The 21,847-nt window shown below is 38.8% G+C and overlaps 1 protein-coding gene across 4 annotated transcripts in view; it reads left to right on the forward strand.

Moving 5' to 3' along the window:
* Positions 1 to 21,847, forward strand: part of pip4k2a.S (phosphatidylinositol-5-phosphate 4-kinase S homeolog, type II, alpha) — a 93,184-nt gene that overhangs the window by 65,013 nt on the left and 6,324 nt on the right. For all 4 annotated transcript variants that reach the window (XM_018269098.2, XM_018269097.2, XM_018269099.2 and 1 more), the window contains exons 4-8: positions 5,968 to 6,064; positions 14,719 to 14,871; positions 15,041 to 15,187; positions 16,424 to 16,462; positions 21,396 to 21,509. In XM_018269098.2, coding sequence (XP_018124587.1) covers positions 5,968 to 6,064; positions 14,719 to 14,871; positions 15,041 to 15,187; positions 16,424 to 16,462; positions 21,396 to 21,509 — 550 coding nt within the window. The remainder of the gene's footprint in view (positions 1 to 5,967; positions 6,065 to 14,718; positions 14,872 to 15,040; positions 15,188 to 16,423; positions 16,463 to 21,395; positions 21,510 to 21,847) is intronic.

A 21,847-nucleotide genomic window follows, 5' to 3' on the forward strand; every position in this document is an offset into this window, starting at 1 on the left:
GAGAAACAGATGCTGAGAGAGGGATAGGGAAGAATAACCTGATTATTTTAGAAACATTACAGAATTTTTAATTGAATGCATTTAGAAAGCTTCTCATTTCAGTATGCTGAAGCTTATATTAAATTTTCATTTTCACGATAGTTCCCCTTTAAATACGTAAAGAACTGAAATGACAAAATGTGTTTCTATTTTTTTTAAAAAAGCCAAGTAAACTAAAAACACTTCATTTCTTTTTGTGACAATGACTTATTAAAAACAAATGAGTGACTTCCATAGAATCTCTAAATGCGTGAACATTCATTTATTTATATCACATTAGATTTTTTAGGCAGTGCCATCAGGGAGATACATGGGGTACTGTAGTCAGGTGTCCTTAGCAGAGGAGACCTCAAGAGACATTTGATTCACTGGTCATGAATGATAAGGGGCTTATGGGAGAGTTGGTAGGGTTTGGATACATTTTGGGGGGTGTTTTAGTATAATTAACATGTTTGGGATGGGTCAGGGATATAATAGCAGTTGTTGGTGGGTTTTTAGTTTTCATTGGGGCCCATTCTACTTGTTGGCAGTGCCCAGGTGTGCCCCTTGCCCCAATAACTTATTAGTACAGGGCCCCATAATTCCAAATGGCGGCCATGTGTATAGGCTGTGCTTTACTAAGGTTGTTCCTTATTCATATCAGTTATTGTTCATATTGCAAATGACTAAGGAGACTTGACATAATGTGGAGCACTATTCCTTAGAAAACCCTTTTTGTTCTCTTGCCGTTATTTCAGATTTATGCAGATTAATAACCATCAAGAACAAAGTACTATTTTATTTATTACAGAACAAAGGAAAATCATATAGAAATCTATGACATTTGACAATGCTGGATTTTAGAGCTTTTTTTTGGATAACAGATCCTATACCCTGTAAGTGATGTTACACATACATCTTTGTTTATGGCAAAACAATCCTGCTGGTGTTTTTTGTATTAATAATATTTTTTTTTTAACTTAATTTTTAAATTATGGACATATGAAAACAATGCTTGAAGCATTCTGGCTAATAGATCCCATACCTGTACCCCTTTATACTGTATTTCTTTGCAGAAGCAAGATCCTGCATAATTTGCAGGATTTCAGATTCTCTTACCTGACTATTTTGTAGATATCTTTGTGTACAGTATAAAAATATTAAAACAATATTCATAATCGGATGGGAAGGTGAGGATAAATATGCTGAAAAGGCCATTGTCATTGTTCAGAAGTAAATTGAACAGTAGAACACAGTGGGGCTCATTTATAAACACCGGGCAAATTTGCACCTGGGCAGTAACCCATAGCAACCAATCAGATGATGGCTTTCAGTGCTCAACCTGCAGCTGGCTGAAAGAAGCTAATCACTGATTGGTTGCTATGGGTTACTGCCCAGGTGCAAATTTGCCCGGTGTTTATAAATGAGCCCAAATGTGTCTGGTGTCTCTAGTTATTCTTGGTCTGCGGTGAGTCATAGTAATAGGAATATTAATTAAAAGCAGATATTTATAACACAAATGTCACAGTGCTGCTTTCTGTTTGACAGAAGAATATGTCAGTTGTTATATCTTTAATCCCCATATTGTCACCCTGAGTTATATGAACTGCTTCCATAGAGGGTTTTGTAGGCAGTCTATGGCAACACAAGCACTGAAGCCTTAATTTTCCACATCACAGAGGTAGCAGCGGCTCATCAACATGGCAATATCGGTTGTACTGCACATGTGCCACTGTGTTCCACAGGAGGGTGGGCAATCCGGAAGTCAGGGATGATGTTGGCAGGCAAGAGGCAGTTCATTATGTGCATGCTTCAGTTTCCAGATCTGCAAGACTGCACAGAATTGTGGTCTAGGTCTTGATGAAGAACAATGTACCGTATATACTCGAGTATAAGCCGTCCCGAGTATAAGCCGAGGTACCTAATTTTACCTCCAAAAACTGGGAAAGCTTATTGACTCGAATAAAAGCCTAGGGTGAGAAATGCAGCAGCTTCTGGTAAGTTTCAATCAAAAAATTGAGGGTTTCTGCTCCCATTGGATCTTGGCGTCTCGTTTTTGGATACCGGCGACCATTCTTGGACGCCGGCGAATATTCTTGGAGACTATTCTTGGACGCCGGCGACTATTCTTGGACGCCGGCGACTATTCTTAGACGCCGGCGACCGTTTTTGCGCTTGACCCGAGTATATGCCGAGGTAGAGTTTTTCAGCATATTTTGGGGGCTGAAAAACACGGCTTATACTCGAGTATATACGGTACTCCTGGGTAAATCCTTTAGAACAGTGGTCCCCAACCTTTTTTGGCCTGGGGATCTTGTCCCCTAGACTCGGCGCCCCAGTTCAAGACTGTCTCGGCCTGGTGATTGGGGAACCCTGATTTTGAAGTACTAACAGATGTGGAGTTTAACAGGTCCTTCATCCAAGCACTTCAATGTATTTAAAGATGCTCCAACAGTCTATGTTTAAAGGAGAGCTAAACCCTAAAAATGACTGGCTAAAAATGCCATATTTTATATACTGAACTTATTGCACCAGACTAAAGTTTTAGCTTGTCAATAGCAGCAATGATCCAGGACTTCAAACTTGTCACAGGGGGCCACCATCTTGAAAAGTGTCACATGCTCAGTGCAGCTGTTGAGAAGCTAAGCTTAGGGGTCGTCACAAATTATCCAGCAGAAAATGAGGCTGGCCTGTAATATAAGTTGAGGCTACAAGGCTAATTATTAATATTCACTTTTTAAAAAGAATTCTAATATTTTGCCAAAAAACAACTTTGTCATTAAATTGGTAAAGTATTTGTACTTCAAAAAACACCTTTTTAGACAGGAAAATCAAACAGAAACTTAGAAAGTCGTGGCAGTATTTATTTCCAAGTGACAGATGCCTAACAAATCTGTCTATCTTTAATTAATTGGATGTTAAAATAAAGTACATAACTTTTTTTTACCTTTGATCTGGAAACAAGCGATTTCTTTGAAAGACCCAGGAGTGCGCTGCTCCAACGATTGATTTACAGATGCCAAACCCTTGCACAAACCCCAAGGCCCAAGCAAGGCAATGTTTGAGCATTTTGATGCCGCTCCCCCAATGCTACTTAAAATATTAATTTTCACTCTGATTTTTTAATTCTGAATACCTTGGTATTGCTTGTTAATTTGAACATTGTTATCAATAATCAGGACCTGGACTGCTTTTTACTGTTTAAAGATTCTCTTTGAATTCCTGTATGCTCATCTTTAAATTGCTCCATCATTAAATATGAATGATTTTTAATGTGTCTGACTTCAAAGCAATAATCATTAACATTCAGCTGAGGCAGTCTTCCTAAATAGTAAAACAAAATCAATTATGGGGTAGCTGCTGTCTATACAGCGAGTCCTGTGCACAGGCCCAATTAAACCAAAGTAAATATCAAAGACATGCACAGTTTCTCGCTTAAAAACATTTATTGGTGCATATAAACCACAAAAAATAACATGTCAATATTCAATTCACACACACCACAAAGCAGTGTCTCCCCCCCAGTCTGCCTACCTGTTGTTAGCCACACCCTCCTGACGCGTTTCGCGCTATTGGGCGCTTCATCAGAGGTCTTCCTAAATACACTGGAACTCAAACTCAGGGTATGGGGAGTATCTGTCAGATGCATTTAGGGTGAGCAGGGGCCCAAGTGCTGGAACACTAAAGGTGCAAAGTTGTGCCCACTTGAGCCATTGTTCTCTGCACCTTACACCAAATATAGAGCAAGAAACATAGTACCATGCTGATAGTCACAAATTAACCCTTTACTTGAAGGGAGTCTGTCATGATTTTTATGATGTAGTTTTTATTTCTTAATTGCACTGCAAATAATTCACTCTACAATATAACATTTCATTCCTGAACCAACAAGTTTATTTTTTTAGTTGCAATATTGGTGTGTAGGCAGCCATCTCAGGTCATTTTGCCTGGTCATGTGCTTTCAGAAAGAGCCAACACTTTAGAATGGAACTGCTTTCTGGCAGGCTGTTGTTTCTCCTACTCAATGTAACTGAATGTGTCTCAGTGGGACCTGGATTTTACTATTGAGTGCTGTTCTTAGATCTACCAGGAAGCTGTTATCTTGTGTTAGGGAGCTGTTATCTGGTTACCTTCCCATTGTTCTGTTGTTTGGCTGCTGGGGGGAAAGGGAGGGATGTGATATCACTCCAACTTGCAGTACAGCAGTAAAGAGTGACTGAAGTTTATCAGAGCACAAGTCACATGACTGGGGGCAGCTGGGAAGCTAACAATAAGTCTAGCCCCATGTCAGATTTCATAATTAAATATAAAAAAAATCTGTTTGCTCTTTTGAGAAACGGATTTCAGTGCAGAATTCTGCTAAAGCAGCACTATTAACTGATGCATTTTGATTTTTTTTTTCCAATGACAGTATCCCTTTAACTATTGCCATAAGCAGGTAGATAGTTAATGGGTCCCTAGCGCTTGGCATATCTGGCCTTCTTGGTTTGGATGATGCACATGTGCCACATTCCTTCCACCCCATGTCAATTTAGAAAGAGAGGTGCACCAATGTAGGGATCATTTATGACCTCAAAATGCAAAGGGCAACAAATGGGTGCAGTTCAGTTCTTTTTGGCACGCTGCCTTACGGATTGCCACAGGTCTGCAACTGCCCCAAAAAAATGTAGTGTTGACTGTGTTAGTCATTTTTATTTATGAGGGGCAGGAAGGGGTAGGCACGCCCCTTCCCATCCCCTAATTTTAACATCTGAATAACATCATCTGCGCCTTCTGATGCCTCATAACACTGTGATCTGAATTTTAAATGCGGTGTGAGAATCAAAGTGCGGCATACCCCATGTGCAAGTGCTTGTTAAATGAGCAATTGCACTCGTTTAGTGCTCTACCACTTGCTCCGTGGGGAAAAATTACCCCCTTTGTGTCCACCCAGGGAGGCCTTTTGCCAGACAATACTTGGCAGGGCATGGATGAAAAGGGCTGTTAGGCAAGGAGTATACCGTTATTATATTTGAAAAAAATCTCCAAAAACCTTATTTGTGCAACTTAGACATTCCACTGATTGCTCCCATGGACTGTTAAGGAGAACCAGCAGCATATAGAACTTTGCATTTTAGAAATTACAACTCCCAGCACTCACCAACATTCAATGGGCCCTGCAGAGTCTTTTTTTCCATGGGTCAAGTAATGCCAAAGTGCATGTTCCTCCGCGCGCAGTTTTCCTACAGTTGCGCAGCAGTTCTGCAATAGTAGAGTACATAATATGAAGTGCTCCTATTTCGGGGCATGCAATTTCTCAGTCAATATGTTATGTTTGCTTTCTTTGTTATTATAAGAGCACATGGCTAAACGGAATGCGCAGAATGTAGTTTATGCTTTTGGCTACAAACATGTAAAAAGCATGTGGTTTTGTTAGTGACATACCTAAGCAAACACAGTCAGGCAAACCCATCCAGGTAACAGCATATTAAATAGTGGTGTAACTAGATATTGCTGGACCCCACAGAAAATTATTTTTCAGGCCCCAAAAAAGATGTTAACTTGTTTTACCAGTATTTATTTAAAATATACATGAATTCGGGCCTCATAGGGCCCCTTTACCTCCTAGCCCCCCCCCCCCATAGCTACAGGGTCTGCTTCCTCTATAGTTACACCCCTGATTTTAAGCAAAGAAGCAGCATCATGGGCTGTGTGCATGTGGCCAGTGGTTGGAACCACCTATTGGGGATTATTCATTCCAATTATATCTATTGATTGAGTGACTTGCCTCTTACTGACACCTGGTAACCAGAATGCATATTGATTTTCTGGATACAATTTATTATTTATATTTTTAAATGCTCAACATGCTTCTAGTCTGTTATTGTAACTACTGGGTGGTTACTAGGTTGAGGACAGTCTACCTTCATTCCTAGTTGTCTTAACATTATCTTCCATTTGGTTTTACAGAGAGAACATGCCAAGCCATTTCAAGTTCAAAGAATATTGTCCAATGGTTTTCCGAAATCTGAGGGAGAGGTTTGGAATCGATGACCAAGACTTTCTGGTAATTATTTTTGATAATTTATTTGCTTGCCTGCTAAATATTTGAATCCTCCACTGCATTAAAGCAGAATGTGTCAAACTTTGGGGTTCATGTGGTGGTACACAGGATCAGACTGGGGGGGCCCAGGGCCCACCAGTGCTTCTGCCTCAGGGCCCCCATCCGGACCCTGGGGGCTGCTGTCTCAGGGCCTCCCATCAAGCAAACCCACCGCTGTGTGTGGGCGCATGCACGTCAGTCACGTGTTAGCACGCGACAGTGCGCGCACTCACACTGGTTTTGACAGGAAGAAAACCAGGGTGTGGGTCTGGCCCAGTCCAACCCTGGTGGTACAATTGTGAAACTGTACAACCTATGAGATGTCATAACATTAAGTTAGCAGAGTGCCCAAATTATTGGTCCACTGGTCACCTGGGTTACTATGGTGATGGACCCTGCCAACAAGTTTAAAAGGGTCCCAATGAATAAAAATGCATGCTCCTGATCTGCCCCAGACTCTCCTCTGTTGTGCCAAATCCCTGCCCATGAGCTACCCAAACCCAACCTACTCTCCCACAAGTTCTGTCCTTTTTGTGACCCGCTGTAAATGAATAAGCCCTTAGTACAAAGGGCCAAAACAACCATTGCTTTGACAATAGCACTTGGTTGCATGAGATCTCTGCCTTGTCTTATCTCCAACACTCTACTAATTTGTATGTTTTTTATTTCTTATCAAATTTTGAAAGAAAAAAAACGAACTTTTTTTTAAGGGTTTAAGTGCAAAAGGCATTTCCCCTAGTTTGTTACTATTGCTCTTCATAGAGAGCATTAGTACTACTGTCTGGATCTTCAATTCACCTAAAATAAATACCTTGATATACGTCCACTTTTTGCAGTCTGCAAAAAAGGAGACATAGCATAAATGAAAATCCCCTAATTTTGTAGGCAATTATAAGTAATATATGATGTTGCTTTTACATGCTAAAAATGAATATCTTTAACCACTTTATTAGAGCTCCCTATAGATGTTCTCTGGTCCCTGTCTGTGTTTAAAATGAGGGGTGGGCGTGTCCTAACGGTCCCTGCCAGAAGCACAGTAGGAGGGGGACAGCCAATCACAGCCCTGCAGTCACATAAGAAAAGACAGGCTTCAGTTCCCTCTCAAGTCCTGCTAGCTGCTGATTGGTTCCTGTCCTACAGTACAGCGAGCTGAGAGCCGCCAGCTCCCCCGCACAGCCTGGGAATTGAGGGAGAAGGAAGTCAACGAGAATGGAGGGATTATTAGTGTTTTTGCAGAAATATTCAATAAATCAGCATGAAACACTATTTTTTTAAACACAATTCTTCTATATCTAAATTAGTATAATGCTTTGGGTATGTTTTCATTTTTTACACAAAAAATCCAATCATCTGAAATTCCCGTAGAGGTCACTGGTTGGCAGTAGGGTTCTCCACCCTATGAGGGGGACTCTTTTTGTAGCTAATAATTAAATAAGGCAAAATACATGAAAGTTTAATTACAATAGGGTGATATTGTTGGAAGGGGCAATGGAAGTTATAGCTCCACAATACTAGGACGATATAAGCTGGACGCTGCTGGCTGTACTGTTATTTCAAGTCAAAATGTGACACGGTATAAACTGAAGGTCGTAGCAGCCCTCAAACAGTACATAAACTTGAAATCAAAATTATGAACCATTTCGGCTTTCATTTATCTTCTTGTTTCCTTATGAGATCGTATTAAGTTTCCTGTGTGCTTTGTGCAGAGAAGAAAAACAATCATCTCATAGTGGTAGCCAGGGAGATAATGAAGGTTAAGTTATTGCACGACTACGGCTGAACGAGTTCTTTTTGCCCCTTGAGTTTTGGTGAGTAATATTGCTTTCGGTTAGGCTTGGCATGAGATCTCAAGATTGTGGCATTCATCATCTCTATATAATGATCTGCACACTTATTCTTGAAAATAGCCCGGCCTGTCGCACAGCTGTGTACTCGTTGTACTGTTCAGCTTTAGTGGTAGATTTGAAGGAGAACTAAAGCCTAACTAAAGAAGTAGGTAGAAAATGTTGTACATTATGGGGCAGATTTATCAAGGGTCGAATTTCGAAGTGAAAAAAAACGTTGAAATTCGACCATCGAATAGGCTAGTCCGACATTGAAAGTCGAAGGATTTTTAAGGTCGTACAATTTAATCGTACGATCCTACAAAGAAATCCTTTGACTTCTCAAAACTTAGCCAAATACTGGCTATAGGTTCTAGCAGGTCCCCATAGGCTAACATAGCAATTCGGCAGGTTTAAGGTGGCGAAGTGTTGAAGTCAAAGTTTTTTAAAGAGACAGTACTTTCGATTTTCAAATGATCGAATTTGTGAAGTATTTTCAATTCGAATCAAAGTCAAATTTGGCCTATTCGATGCTCGACCCAAAAATTACTTCGAAATTCAAAGTTTTTAATTTGAAAATTCACTTCGACTTTTGATAAATCTGCCCCCTATGTGTTGGGCTTCTGTACCAGCCCAAGGCAACCGCAACCTTTTAAAAGTAAAGATCTGTGTCTTTAAAGATGCCCCAGTAGCTCCCCATCTTCTTTTGTGCTGATTCACTGCACATGCTCTGTGCTGCTGTCACTTACTGAGCTTAGGGACCCACTCACAATATACAGTACACATAGAATAGAAATGTCACAATATAAGGCTGATTAGTAATTAATATAGATAATTACTACATGGCAGCACAGAAACCAGTGCAATTAGCATCAGAATTTAATAATCAGCCCTGTAGCATCAGCTTATATTACAGACAAACCTTATTTTCTGCTTGATTAATTTTTGAGTCCCATGGCAGAAAAGGGCCAAATAAAAACAAAGTTTTCCTTTCCTGTTAAAATCAACATAGTGTGGCAACTTTAGAAATTGTTTCCCAGATAAAAAATTTTGGAATTCTAGCATAGAAAATTATGGAATTTGGCTGCTTTAAACCAGAGTTTATCCAGAATAGTGGGAAAAGGTTAGTTAAATGAAATTAAAGGAACAGTAACACCAAAAAATGAAAAAGTGTTTTAAAGGAATGACAATATTATACAATATACAATATAGTGTATTGTTGTATTGTACTGGTAAAACTGATGTTTGCTTCAGAAACACTACTATAGATTATATAAACAAGCTGCTGTGTAGCTATGGAGGCAGCCATTCAACCCCAGGAAAGACAGTAGATAACAGATGAGTTCTGAAGAATCCTATTGTATTCTACAGAGCTTATATGTTATTGGCTGTGTATCCTGTGCCTTTTCTCCTTTTTTTAGCTTTGAATGGCTGCCCCCATGGCTACACAGCAGTTTGTTTATATAAGCTATTGTAGAGTTTCTGAAACAAACATACTGGTTGTACCAGTACAGGGCAACACTATATTATATTGGCATACCTTTAAAATACTTTTATTTTTTGGTGTTACTGTTCCTTATATAACAGCTGAGAAAATGTTAGAAACCTTAATTTTTTCACTTTTAGAAACCATTTTATTATTTGGAGGGCTTTTGGGGAGCAGACCATGAATATGTAGGGGGTTGTTTACTAAACTCCGAATGCAAAAATTACGAAAAATTCAAGATTTTTTTTATACAATCGGACTTTTAAAAAAGCATGAATTTGTCAGAATTTATTAAACCTCGAGGATGGAGAAGTCCGAATCAGAAAATCCGGCATCTCAGACCTGTAGAGGTTTCATATAAGTCAATGAGAGAAGTCCCAATGATTTATTGATGTGCGCTGGGTTTCGTTCAATACCCCGAAGTTTTCTGCGTTTTCGGGTGAAAAATCCGAAAAAATCTTGTTAATTGGATGAAAAATCCAAAAACATTTGTGAAAATCAGATTTTTACCCTGCAAAGCAAATTTTCAGCAAAAATTACTTCCTAGACTCCAGCCCATAAAGGCCCCTTAAGTGCCATAGACTATATGATCTATTAGACAGATTGCTCAGGACCTGGGGTTTTCTACTAAAAATCCTTTCAACATTAGATAAACTCATTATGGATTTATACAGCTTAGTTACTATCAAGTACAATATACTGTTTTATTACAGAGATAAAGGAAATCAGTTTTAAAAAATTAGAATTATTTGCTTATAATGGAGTCTGTGAGGGGTGGGCTTCCTGTAATTCGAAGCTTTCTGGATAATGGGTTTCAGGATAACGGAAGCCATACCTGTATACATAAACCCTTTTGCTTTCACTAGGTTTTCTGTTACCCGGTTCAATTACTTGGCCACTTTTAATATCATGGTTCAAGGGCTGCGGAACGTTCCACTATTAGGAAATGGCTCAATTAGTTAATTTAAAATGAAATTATACTCTGGGGTTTCAAGTACAGCTTATTCTTATTTCTCCTGATATTTAGAAACAGAACAATAGGGCTCTTAATCATTACATTTAGTAGGAGAACTCTGCTGCTTTATTGCCAATTACTCAGGTGTGAAAGGTTTCTCGTAACAATCTTAAAGAACAAGGAAAGACCAATTCATTGGGGGGGGGCAAAATGTACATTTCCCCCCAAGGTTGATTTATATAGCGCTTTACAGATATGACCCCTGAAAGAACCCAGTGGAGTAAAGCTCACTGCTGCAATGCCTGCTTTCCCTGACCCTGGACTATGGGACCTGTTATCCTGCAAAGCAAACTTTCAGTAAAAATTACTTCCTAGACTCCAGCCCATAAAGGCCCCTTAAGTGCCATAGACTATATGAGCTATTAGACAGAATGCTCGGTACCTGGGGTTTTCATAATAAGGAATCTTTCCATAATTTGGATCTTCATAATTTACCTCTGCTAGAAAATCCTTCCAATAAGGATTAAAGGGATCCTGTCATCGGAAAACATGTTTTTTTTCCAAAACGCATCAGTTAATAGTGCTACTGCAGTAGAATTCTGCACTGAAATCCGTTTCTCAAAAGAGCAAACAGATTATTTTATATTCAATTTTGAAATCTGACATGGGGCTAGACATTTTGTCAATTTCCCAGCTGCCCCCAGTCATGTGACTTGTGCCTGCACTTTAGGAGAGAAATGCTTTCTGGCAGGCTGCTGTTTTTCCTTCTCAATGTAACTGATTGTGTCTCAGTGGGACATGGGTTTTTACTATTGTGTTGTTCTTAGATCTACCAGGCAGCTGTTATCTTGTGTTAGGGAGCTTTTATCTGGTTACCTTCCCATTGTTCTATCACTCCAACTTGCAGTACAGCAGTAAAGAGTGACTGAAGTTTATCAGAGCACAAGTCACATGACTTGGGGCAGCTGGGAAATTGACAATATGTCTAGCCCCATGTCAGATTTCAAAATTGAATATAAAAAAATCTGTTTGCTCTTTTGAGAAATGGATTTCAGTTCAGAATTCTGCTGGAGCAGCACTATTAACTGATTCATTGTGAAAAAAATGTTTTTCTCATAACAGTATCCCTTTAATTATACAACATTGAAGAAAGAAAGATGCCAATTAGAGTATAAGCACTGCCAAAGTGTATTAAAGTCCAATAGCAAAAATAAACATTAACAGGGAAGAGAAAACTCACAGTTCACCCCAGTCCATGGGTGCATACATATGACACTTGCTGTATACTGTACCTCAAAGGTAAAAACCATTGAGGGGGAAAAAAACAGAAAAATAATATAGTGTAGTACTTATGAGTAAAATGTCCACATATACTCTAAAAGTTGTTGTAAGTGCTAAGTTCACACCCACATTTTTTTTTGTGCTGCATGCCACCTTAATACATATGCATTCTGTGGAATACAATCCCCTATAAACAAAGGGTATTGAAAAGTAGAAATTGCACCCGTGGCGTCTAGTTGTAGTTCTACAAGAGCCCACAATCCGATATCCTAGTGCGTTTACCAGGTGATCATACTTACAAGAAGTAAGTTAAAGGGAGACTGTCATGGGAAAACATGTTGTTTTCAAAACGCATCAGTTAATAGTGCTGCTCCAGCAGAATTCAGCACTGAAATCCAATTCTCAAAAGAGCAAACAGATTTTGTTATATTCAATTTTGAAATCTGACATGGGGCTAGACATGTTGTCAATTTCCCAGCTGCCCCCAGTCATTTGACTTGTGCTCTGATAAACTTCAATCACTCTTTACTGCTGTACTGCAAGTTGGAGTGATATCACCCCCCCCCCCAGCAGCCTAACAACAGAACAATGGGAAGGTAACGAGGTAGCAGCTCCCTAACAGAAGTTAACAGCTCCCTGGAAGATCTAAAAACAACACTCAATAGTAAAAGCCAAGTCGACTGATTCAGTTACATTAAGTAGAAGAAAAAACAGCCTGCCAGAAAGTAGTTCTATCCTAAAGTGCAGGCACAAGTCACATGACTGGGGCAGCTGGGAACCTGACAATATGTCTAGCCCCATGTCAGATTTCAAAATTGAATATAAAAAAATGTTTGCTCTTTTGAGTGGATTTCAGTGCAGAATTCTGCTGGAGTAGCACTATTAACTGATTCATTTTGGAAAAAAACATGTTTTTCCATGACAGTATCCCTTTAAAGAAAGGCTTTAAGATTGGTAGGTGTCCTGGTTCACTTATAATCATTTTGTATCCTTAGTGGGTAAAATGAAGCAACATGTGTGGAAGCGTTTAAACAGTTTTAATAAATAGTAAAAATTACACTCACAAACATTTCTTATTTAAAATCGCTTATAGAACAATACAGCGCATCCGTCTGGTGATCCGAGTCTGTTAGCGTCTCTCTTGTTCCAGTACGCGTGTCTCGTGTCTCCGGCTGCTGCTTCCAAACTCCTATTTCACCGCTGACATGTTTCGCTGTCTGGCTTCTTCCAAAGAGTGATCCCATTTTTTGCTGCAGCATATGCTGATGGAACCTGTGTGTAATCCACTGCCACCTACTGGATGTCTTCTATTTTACATCCAAGTTGCTCATAGCTACAGTTTCCCCTGCTAGTCTATAGTGGGGTTATTGCATACAAATATTTATATGCTGCATAATGCACCAGTGGATTTGTGTTCTCATTGCAGCAAACTATCTGTCACATCTGTAAAGTAGATGAATGTATTTAAATTAAGCTTGCCAGCCTACAGCTCATACTACATAATCAATTATTTTCGGTATTGTTATTAATAACATGCTGCTAAAATTGTCTTAAAAACCATATATTGTATTTAAAAAGATGTGTATTACGCTAATGAATAAGGAGAAGGTGACATTTTTCAGTTTAACAGGGATGGCAACGCAATTCATACCTCTTAGGGGGTTCAGATCACAGAACAGATTTGCAGAACTTTTTGAGGGCTACAGACTGGGTGTCCCTAATCAATAACTCACATATTATATACATATGTTATATGGATATAGTTTTTTTTTAATATATGTTTATGATTACATAGTATTGTTTGTAGTTTATTTTAAAAGAATAATTGAATACAACCCTTTACACAGTATATAACACATGCTGTCTCATTTCAGGTCCGGCTAGGGGCAGATTTATCAAGGGTCGAATTGAAAATTAGAATTTTCGGGCTTTTTATGGTCAAAACTGTCAAATTCGACTAGGGAGAATTCAATTCATGTTTTTAAAAAAATTCGAATTCGATTTTTGAGATTTATCATAGTCTGGCCCCTTAAGAATTTGACTATTTGCCACTTAAATCCTGCCGAATTGCTGTTTAAGTCAATAGGAGATGTCCAGGGATCAGTTTGGAGTTGTTTGCAGCCTTCCTGACATTCGAATTATATAAATTCAAATCGAATTCAATTAGAAGTTTTGAGTTTTTGGGTCAAGCTAATTCATCCATTTGTAAAAATTAGATTTTTTAAAATAAATTTCAAACAATTCAAAGTAAAAATTGTTCAACTATTCGACCATTCTAAGTACTGTCTCTTTAAAAAAAACTTCGACTTCATACTTCGTCAAATTAAAGCTACCAAAGTGCAATGTTAGCCTATGGGGACCTTCCAGAGCACTTTTCTAAGGTTTTTTTGGTTGAATAGAAATCCTTCCATCGATCGCTAAAAATCGGTCGAACGATTTTTATTCGACCGCAGGATTGCCAAATTTGTTGAAAAAAACTTCGAATTTGATATTCGATTTCAAAGTTTTTTTAATTCGATGGTAGAATTTTGAAGTTTTTTGTACTTCGAAATTCGACCCTTGATAAATCTTCCCCTTAGTGTAGAGTCAGCCATTAGATGCCACTGTTCTGCTGCTGCCAGGAACCCTTGGCTGTCTTATCCAGATAGGAACAGAAAATAGTATAGATTATACACTTATTTTAAGGGTTAATGTAACCTGTATCAATTTTTCTTAAAGGAACAGTGACATCAAAAAATTTAATTGCTTTTAAAGGAATGACAATATAATGCAGTGTTGCCTTGCATTGGTAGAACTGCTGTCTGCTTTAGAAACACAACTTTAGTTTATATAAACAAGCTGCTGTTAGTTTAGTTTATATAAATAACTGCTGGGGGCAGCCATTTAAAGGAGACAAGGCTCAGGTTACACAGCAGATAAGCTCTGTAGAACATAATGATGTTATCTGTTATCCAGTATTTAACCATATATATATATATATATATATATATATATATATATATATATATATATATATATATATATTTTCACTATGTGCCCCCTTTCTTGCTTACATTCTCTTTTTCTGTTCCAGAATTCTCTTACTAGATATTCCCCCCTAGCAAATGATTCCCAGGCCCGAAGTGGAGCCCGATTCCATACGTCCTGTGACAAGAGGTATATCATCAAAACTATTACCAGCGAAGATGTAGCAGAGATGCACAATATTCTAAAGAAGTACCATCAGGTAATCCCATGTATATATCATGGGTCAGTAGGGGGGTGAGATAATGTCAGTTCTGCAATGGAAAGCATTGGGACTAAGGAAGAAAGTCATACAGTAATATACAATGCACATACATTATCATATAAACAAGTGCTTTGAAGAATAGTCATTTTTGTTTCTCTACTTTCAGTTTATTGTGGAATGCCATGGCAACACGCTTCTCCTACAATTCCTGGGCATGTACCGGCTAAACGTTGACGGAGTCGAAACATACATGATTGTCACTAGAAACGTCTTCAGCCACCGACTCTCTGTGTATAGGAAATATGATTTAAAGGTAAAATTATTTCTAAAAGGATAGTTTTCCTTGAAATTCATTTTCATCAGGATGTAGACAGCAGTAATTTAAAACTATTTGCAATTCTTCTGGGTTTTTTTTTAATCTTTTTATTCTGTTGCTCTCCGTTCAGGAATTTTAACAGTCCATTTTACCCTTTTACCTCAGCAACCAGTTAGTGATTAGGAAGTCAGAATGGAAAGATAGGCAAAAAAAATTCAAAATGTACCCTCACAGAGCATACTTTTTTTATTCTGTTGCTGGGGTCAGTGTCCCTGACAATCATTTAGAATTTTCATTTGCATGGTGGAAACTGGAAGAATAGGATGATAAATTAATAGAAATCGTAAAAAAAATGTAGACCGACTGCTAAGAAATAAGCCAATAACGTATTTCTATAACTTAAAAGAGTGTGGCATATTTGACTTGATCATGTCTCCTCCCCAGGACCTAGTGTCCTTTCTTTGAAAACTTCTGTATTTTCGGCAAAAATCAGGATGCTGCTCCAATTAGCAGAGGAAGTTGAACTGCTGTAGGAAACTCGGACAGCTGCAAGGCTGCAAATACTAATATTTTAGAAACACAAGTGAGACCCATCATAAAATCATGCCAACCTGTAGATTATAAGGTTTCCATTAGAATGTAAAGCATAATAGTCAGTGGCCCTTCATGTAAAGGCAAAAAAATAAAATCCAATTTTTACTTTCTTCTATGAAAAAGAAACCTATCTCCAGTATACTTTAATTAAAAAATGTGTACTGTTTTTATAAGAAACCTGACTGTATGCAGTGAAATTCTCCCTTCATTTACTGCTGTGGATAGGAATTGTCAGACGGTCCCTAACTGCTGAGCAGGGAAACAATCATACTTATGAACAGCAGGGGGAGCCCTCACCTTACTTCCCAGCCATGCAGAACTCAAGCAGCTTTGTTTATGTCAATCCCTAAGCAGCCCAGACCACACTGAGCATGTGCACAGTCTTAGTCTTGCAAAGATGTTTAACAAAGTTACAAGATGGTGACTCCCTGTAGCCAATTTTGAAAGCATAAATTATTTGTTTAATTAGGCTTGTGGTGCAGTAAGTTCATGTTTATGTTTAGTATACAAAATACAGCATTTCTAGCCTTATTCTATTTTAGACTTTACATGCCCTTTAAGTGTCTTTTTGTTTATGAAAGATAATTTTGTATGGCTTGTCTGGTATCATGTGGTTTATTGGAACCGTCTGTTTTCTAGGGCTCGACTGTAGCAAGAGAAGCAAGTGACAAAGAAAAGGTATTGTGTTTTTCTTTATGTTATGCACTTTGTGATATATATATATATATATAGAGAGAGAGAGAGAGAGAGAGAGATATGAAACGAAACATGTTATCCAGAATACTGGATAGCTGGGATTTTTAAGATTTTGTGGATCAACACTTTTCTATAATTTGAAGTTCCATGTGTTGCTCTTCCATAAACACAGATTTATGGCAGGTTAGTTAATATCACATGCAGGATATTATTCTAGAGGAACAGTGAATCAGGAAAAAAGGTATATATAAAATATATATATATTTATGTATACGTAACTAAAAGAAAGATAGTTTAGTAACTGCAACAATTTTGTTACCTTTATAAGAATGGGAGAATTTGCTACATGATTAATATTAAGATAACAAAGTTACATTGTATTTTGTTAATAACAATTAAGCATTTTGCACTTTGAGAATGGCCTAGGATTAGGCCGAAACATCAGCCGCCAATGTGATAATAATTTTTTTTTTTTTTTAAATTACCTGTGAGTGCAGTTTCTATTCGATGGACTATTACTTTGGTTTTTGATACTGCACCCAGGCAAGTTAGTTCTATTTTTTGTGCCGACTTTTGGATGGATTATATAAATATATTAATATTTGTTGTCCCATGAGCAGGCTGAGCAGCAGAATCATAGGTTGTGGCCTTTTGTGGCCCCTGTGTTTCCCCCCATTGCGGAGCACTCTGCTACGCATCCAAGATGGCGACACCCAGGGCCGCGCACTGATGTCATCACGTCGATAACTGAGCAAAAATTCTAAATAAAAGGAATGCCAAGAAGTGGGTTTAATGCCCAAAAATAGGTTGCGCTTATTGTCGTTCCTGGGTGCTTTATAATTCTTTATTAACTGATTCTTGGACTTTTGACCCTTGTACCTGACCACAACCGATTGCTGCCTGCCTTGAACTTTCTGCCTGAATCTCGACCACAATCCTTCTTTACCTTTTAGCTACTACTGGACTTTGCAACTAGTGCTTCCTCCTCTGTCCAGACTTCTCCACTAATTGGGCTGTGAGGCCCTGACACCTTGGTAGCTTGTTGGGCACTTCGGCCTGATACAGGGTTCTCAACTTGCCTCATGGCATAAATGTCCCTGGCTTTCAGGATAATATGCAGAGATATTAATCAATTTTATATTGGCTCCTATTAGGGTTGCCACCCGGCCGGTATTTTACCGGCCTAGCCGGTAAAATACCTGCCGGGGCCGGTATTACAAATTTATGCAATGTAGCTGCCGGTAAATTTGTTATACGATCAAAAGGAGCCCTTGGCCTGCCCCCAATCCCCTGCAACTTACCTTTTTTTTTTCCTCTTCTAGTGTCCGCGGGTCTCCGTTGTGTGGCCCCGCCCCCTTTGACATCACGCCCCACCCCTTTTGATGTCACGCCCCGTCCATTTGAGGCCCCGCCCCCAGCAGCCGGTAAAATTTTTTATAAAAGGTGGCAACCCTAGCTCCTATAGACTAGGGATGCACTGAATCTAGGATTTGATTCAGAATTTGGTCATGATTTTGCCTTTTTCAGCAGGATTCTGCTGAATCCAAGTGATTCAAATCCAAAAAAATCCCATCACTTAAAAAAAAAGTAAAAAAAAAAACAAAAAAGAAAACAAAAAAAAAGAAAGTCAAAAAATATTTACTGTGCTTGCAGTGGGTTCCCCCCACAATTTCCCTAATGTGTATATGCAAATTCGATTTGGTTCAGTATACGCCCAAATCTTTCACAAATGGTTCGGCCATATCCTAAAACAGGTGAAACTCCCAGTCCTGCAGCAGTTGAAGCAGTACTAACATAGTCTCCTGTCTAATCGTTATTTTCCAGGTTCCTACTAGTATCCTATTCAACACAGAGATCTGATATACGACAAAAAAATGCTGGAGGTGATGAAACATGATAAAGTTATTGCACTAAGTGTAGGGATTTTCCTTGATCGTGTCTGGGTTCCCATGGTGGCAAATGATTGACTCTTAATGCCGCAAGCTGTGAAATGATCATGTGGGCTTGCCCTTAAAGTCCTGCCTTATACATGCCCGTACCCCATGTAATTACCTGGCACATTTCTGGACATCTTTTCAACAAGGGAACTTAATAAAATGTTGATGTCTTCCTTGGAATGAATTCAGACATATTTTAGGTTTTATTCGCTGGAGGCTTTATCCAGTCACTTGCAGCTTAGTTGCAAAACTCATTAAATGTGAAATCTGTCAGAAGGGGAAGATTATTCAGAGGGGGGTTTATGGGAGAGCTCTGAGCACTCATTGGATCTTCTCAAGGAACATTTGGATGGGCTCAGGGCAAATTACAAATCACCTTTCAGCTTAGAGATGGAGGTTTTACAGAACGTAATGTCTCATTTCTACAATTCTCAGAAATGAAGGAGATTCCTCATTTCTGGCAATTGAAGCTTCTGTTAAAACAATAAATATTTTCTCACCTGTTTATCGTCAACAGTGTTCTCCTCTGAGTTAGCGTTGCCTCCTGCCCAGTTTTACAAGGGGCTGTCCAGTTCAAAACCTTCTGCCCAGTTTAGTCAAACCCAGACAAATATTATCCATCATGCAATGCATGACATCATAGCCCTGTCTGTAACATCACTCTGCCATCACCAACATCCCAGTCCTGCCCCTAATTTTGCCTGGCCTTTTCAGCTAGTAAAGATGGCCCAGATATCATCCATGACCTTTAAGGTTGCTCCTAAGCTCTTTCTCCTTGGTGACATAACAGACGGGCACAGTATTGGCAGATCCACCACTCAAGGGTTTTGAACAGGGACACCAGAATACGCTGCACTGGGCCCTGTACACCTCAACCCTAGGGTTGCCACCTGGCCAGTAAAAATTTTGTTTTAATGCCAATGTTATTTTTAGGGAAAAACCATAAAATTATAGGAAGGCCGGTATTTTTTTCCAGAAAAGGTGGCAACCCTACTCACACCTCATCCTTTTATTTTTTTTCCCAGTTATATGGGCACCTGAGGGTTGCCCCCAAAAGGTGAGTGCCTATATATATATATATATATATATATATATATATGTATATATATTATCCCACAGCACCAGCACTCAGATCAGTGTATAACAGGTGGTGCACGATTAAAGTTGCATATATAGTATAAAGAGGATCAGCACTCACATCGTTGTAGATGAAGAAAATAGTATTTATTCAATAGATTTACATCTTAATCTTAATTAGGATTAAGATGTAAATCTATTGAATAAATACTATTTTCTTCATCTACAACGATGCTGATCCTCTTTATACTATATATATATATATATATATATATATATATATATATATACATCCAGCCAATGGTGATTAAAACAGAAATCCTAGCAGTCCCGGTTAGCCTCTAACTGTCAGCAGTTGCAAGTTGAAGGACAGTTGCAGGTTGGCAGTCACTAGGGTTGCATTCTAGGCTGAGAAATATATATATATATTTTTTTCCCTTTTGGGGGGGGTATAATAAAAATGGCTGAGCTATATATATATATATATATATATATATATATATATATATATATGGTCCTGAGTATTTTGTTGGCCTGAAACCACCTGTCTCATGGGTTTTGGCCCAAGATGTGCACCACTGTCAGCTCAGGGTCTCTTTAAAATAAAAATACTTGTGCATGTGCAGAAAGAAAGTACTGCTCTCCCCTATGTAGGTCAGAACCACCCAGTGCAGAGTAAGTCTTGCACTTATCTTGTAACCAAGGGGATTGCATGGATAAAGTAATGTATTATATGCAATAGCTCTGCTTATCTAAGGAGGGAAGGACTCCCTGTGCAGCAGTGCAGTTCAGTTGCATTCCCTGGCTCACTCCATCCGTTATTTCCATGTCACAACATTCCCTTGCAGGCGTCTCCTCCTTCTACACTGAAATTCAACAGTTGTCACATTCTTGCATCTGTTTTGAGTTTCTCCTACAGCCCCCAGGAAGATTTATTGTTCATTGATAGGAAATCATCCAGGACCCTACTGCTCAGACAGATTAGCTCGACCAAAGCTCGACAAGGAAGCATTTAGCTCCCCGGTGGCCCTTCTTTTCGGCAGAGGTGCAATTCCGTTATATATAAAATGAGTGCATATAGTTCAGCTTCGTTTGCTTGTACTGACAGTCTGGGCAGGCAGCCAGCGTATGAGGAGCGTGCAGCCCAGTGGAGATGGAGAAGGGAGTAGAGGAGGAAGAAATAAAATCTGTTTGCAGACAGAGCAGATTCCACTAAGAGAGTGAACATCTTACTAAATGGATATCGCCATGATTCAAAGCCTTTCAAATAAGTATTTCTTATTTAGACTACCGGGTGTCATGGTGTCTGCGCATCAGTAAATACTGCCCATATCCACAGTCATTAGGTATGTCGCTGGCTATTACAGGAGCCTGGGTTACATAGAGCAGACCAGATAAAGGAAAACATAAAATACAAAAGAAATAGTTTATTTCCGTTTTTATTGATTGACTGCAGAGCAGCTGGGAGAAGCCAATATCTGTCTGTATGTTCTCTGCTCTGCTTCTGTGTAGCCAGGAGGTGATTACAGATCATGGGAAATGGGGGTCTCATACACCAGCTTTTCTGGTGCCTTAAAAAAACTAACAAAAGCCTCTAAACCCACAGTCATACCGACAGCTATGCATTATATAAGCAGCCGACCATTAGAACATTACATTTATTGTTACTTTTTATTTGTATAGCAACAACAGATTCCACGACATGTTCCAGAGATTATATATATCATTCACATCAGCTCCGGCCCCAGTGGATCTTACAGTCGAAGGTCCCTATCACATTCACACTATTGTTAATTTTATCAGCAGCTAATTAAACCCAAATGAACCCAGGTGGCAACCCTAATCGTCACTCACACATCCACGATAAATAATGGCGTTTTTTTGTGCGTTTTTCCACAAAGGCCAAAGAACTGCCAACCTACAAGGACAACGACTTCATTAATGACGGGCAGAAGATCCTTATTGATGAAAACAATAAAAAGATGTTTCTTGAAAAACTTAAGAAAGATGTCGAGGTAGGTTCTTCTGCATACAAGCAATGTAATACTAATGGCAGCACGACCTGCACTCATCAAAGTCCAGTGTGCAGAAGCAGGTGCAAATACGGTACACCATCATTTTTACCCACAATACAGCTTCTTTTCCCAGAATTTCATACAAATATAGGACCTGTTATCCGGAATATATATACACACACACATATATATATATATATATATATATATATATATATATATATATATATATATATATATATATATATATAGTGAAAAAGGATTGCGGCACTCACAGGGTTTTAGTGAAAAAACAAAAAATTTTTATTATTAAGCCTCAACGTTTCGATCCCCCACAG

Source organism: Xenopus laevis, chromosome 6S (assembly GCF_017654675.1).
Source record: "Xenopus laevis strain J_2021 chromosome 6S, Xenopus_laevis_v10.1, whole genome shotgun sequence".
Taxonomy (NCBI): Eukaryota; Metazoa; Chordata; class Amphibia; order Anura; family Pipidae; genus Xenopus; species Xenopus laevis.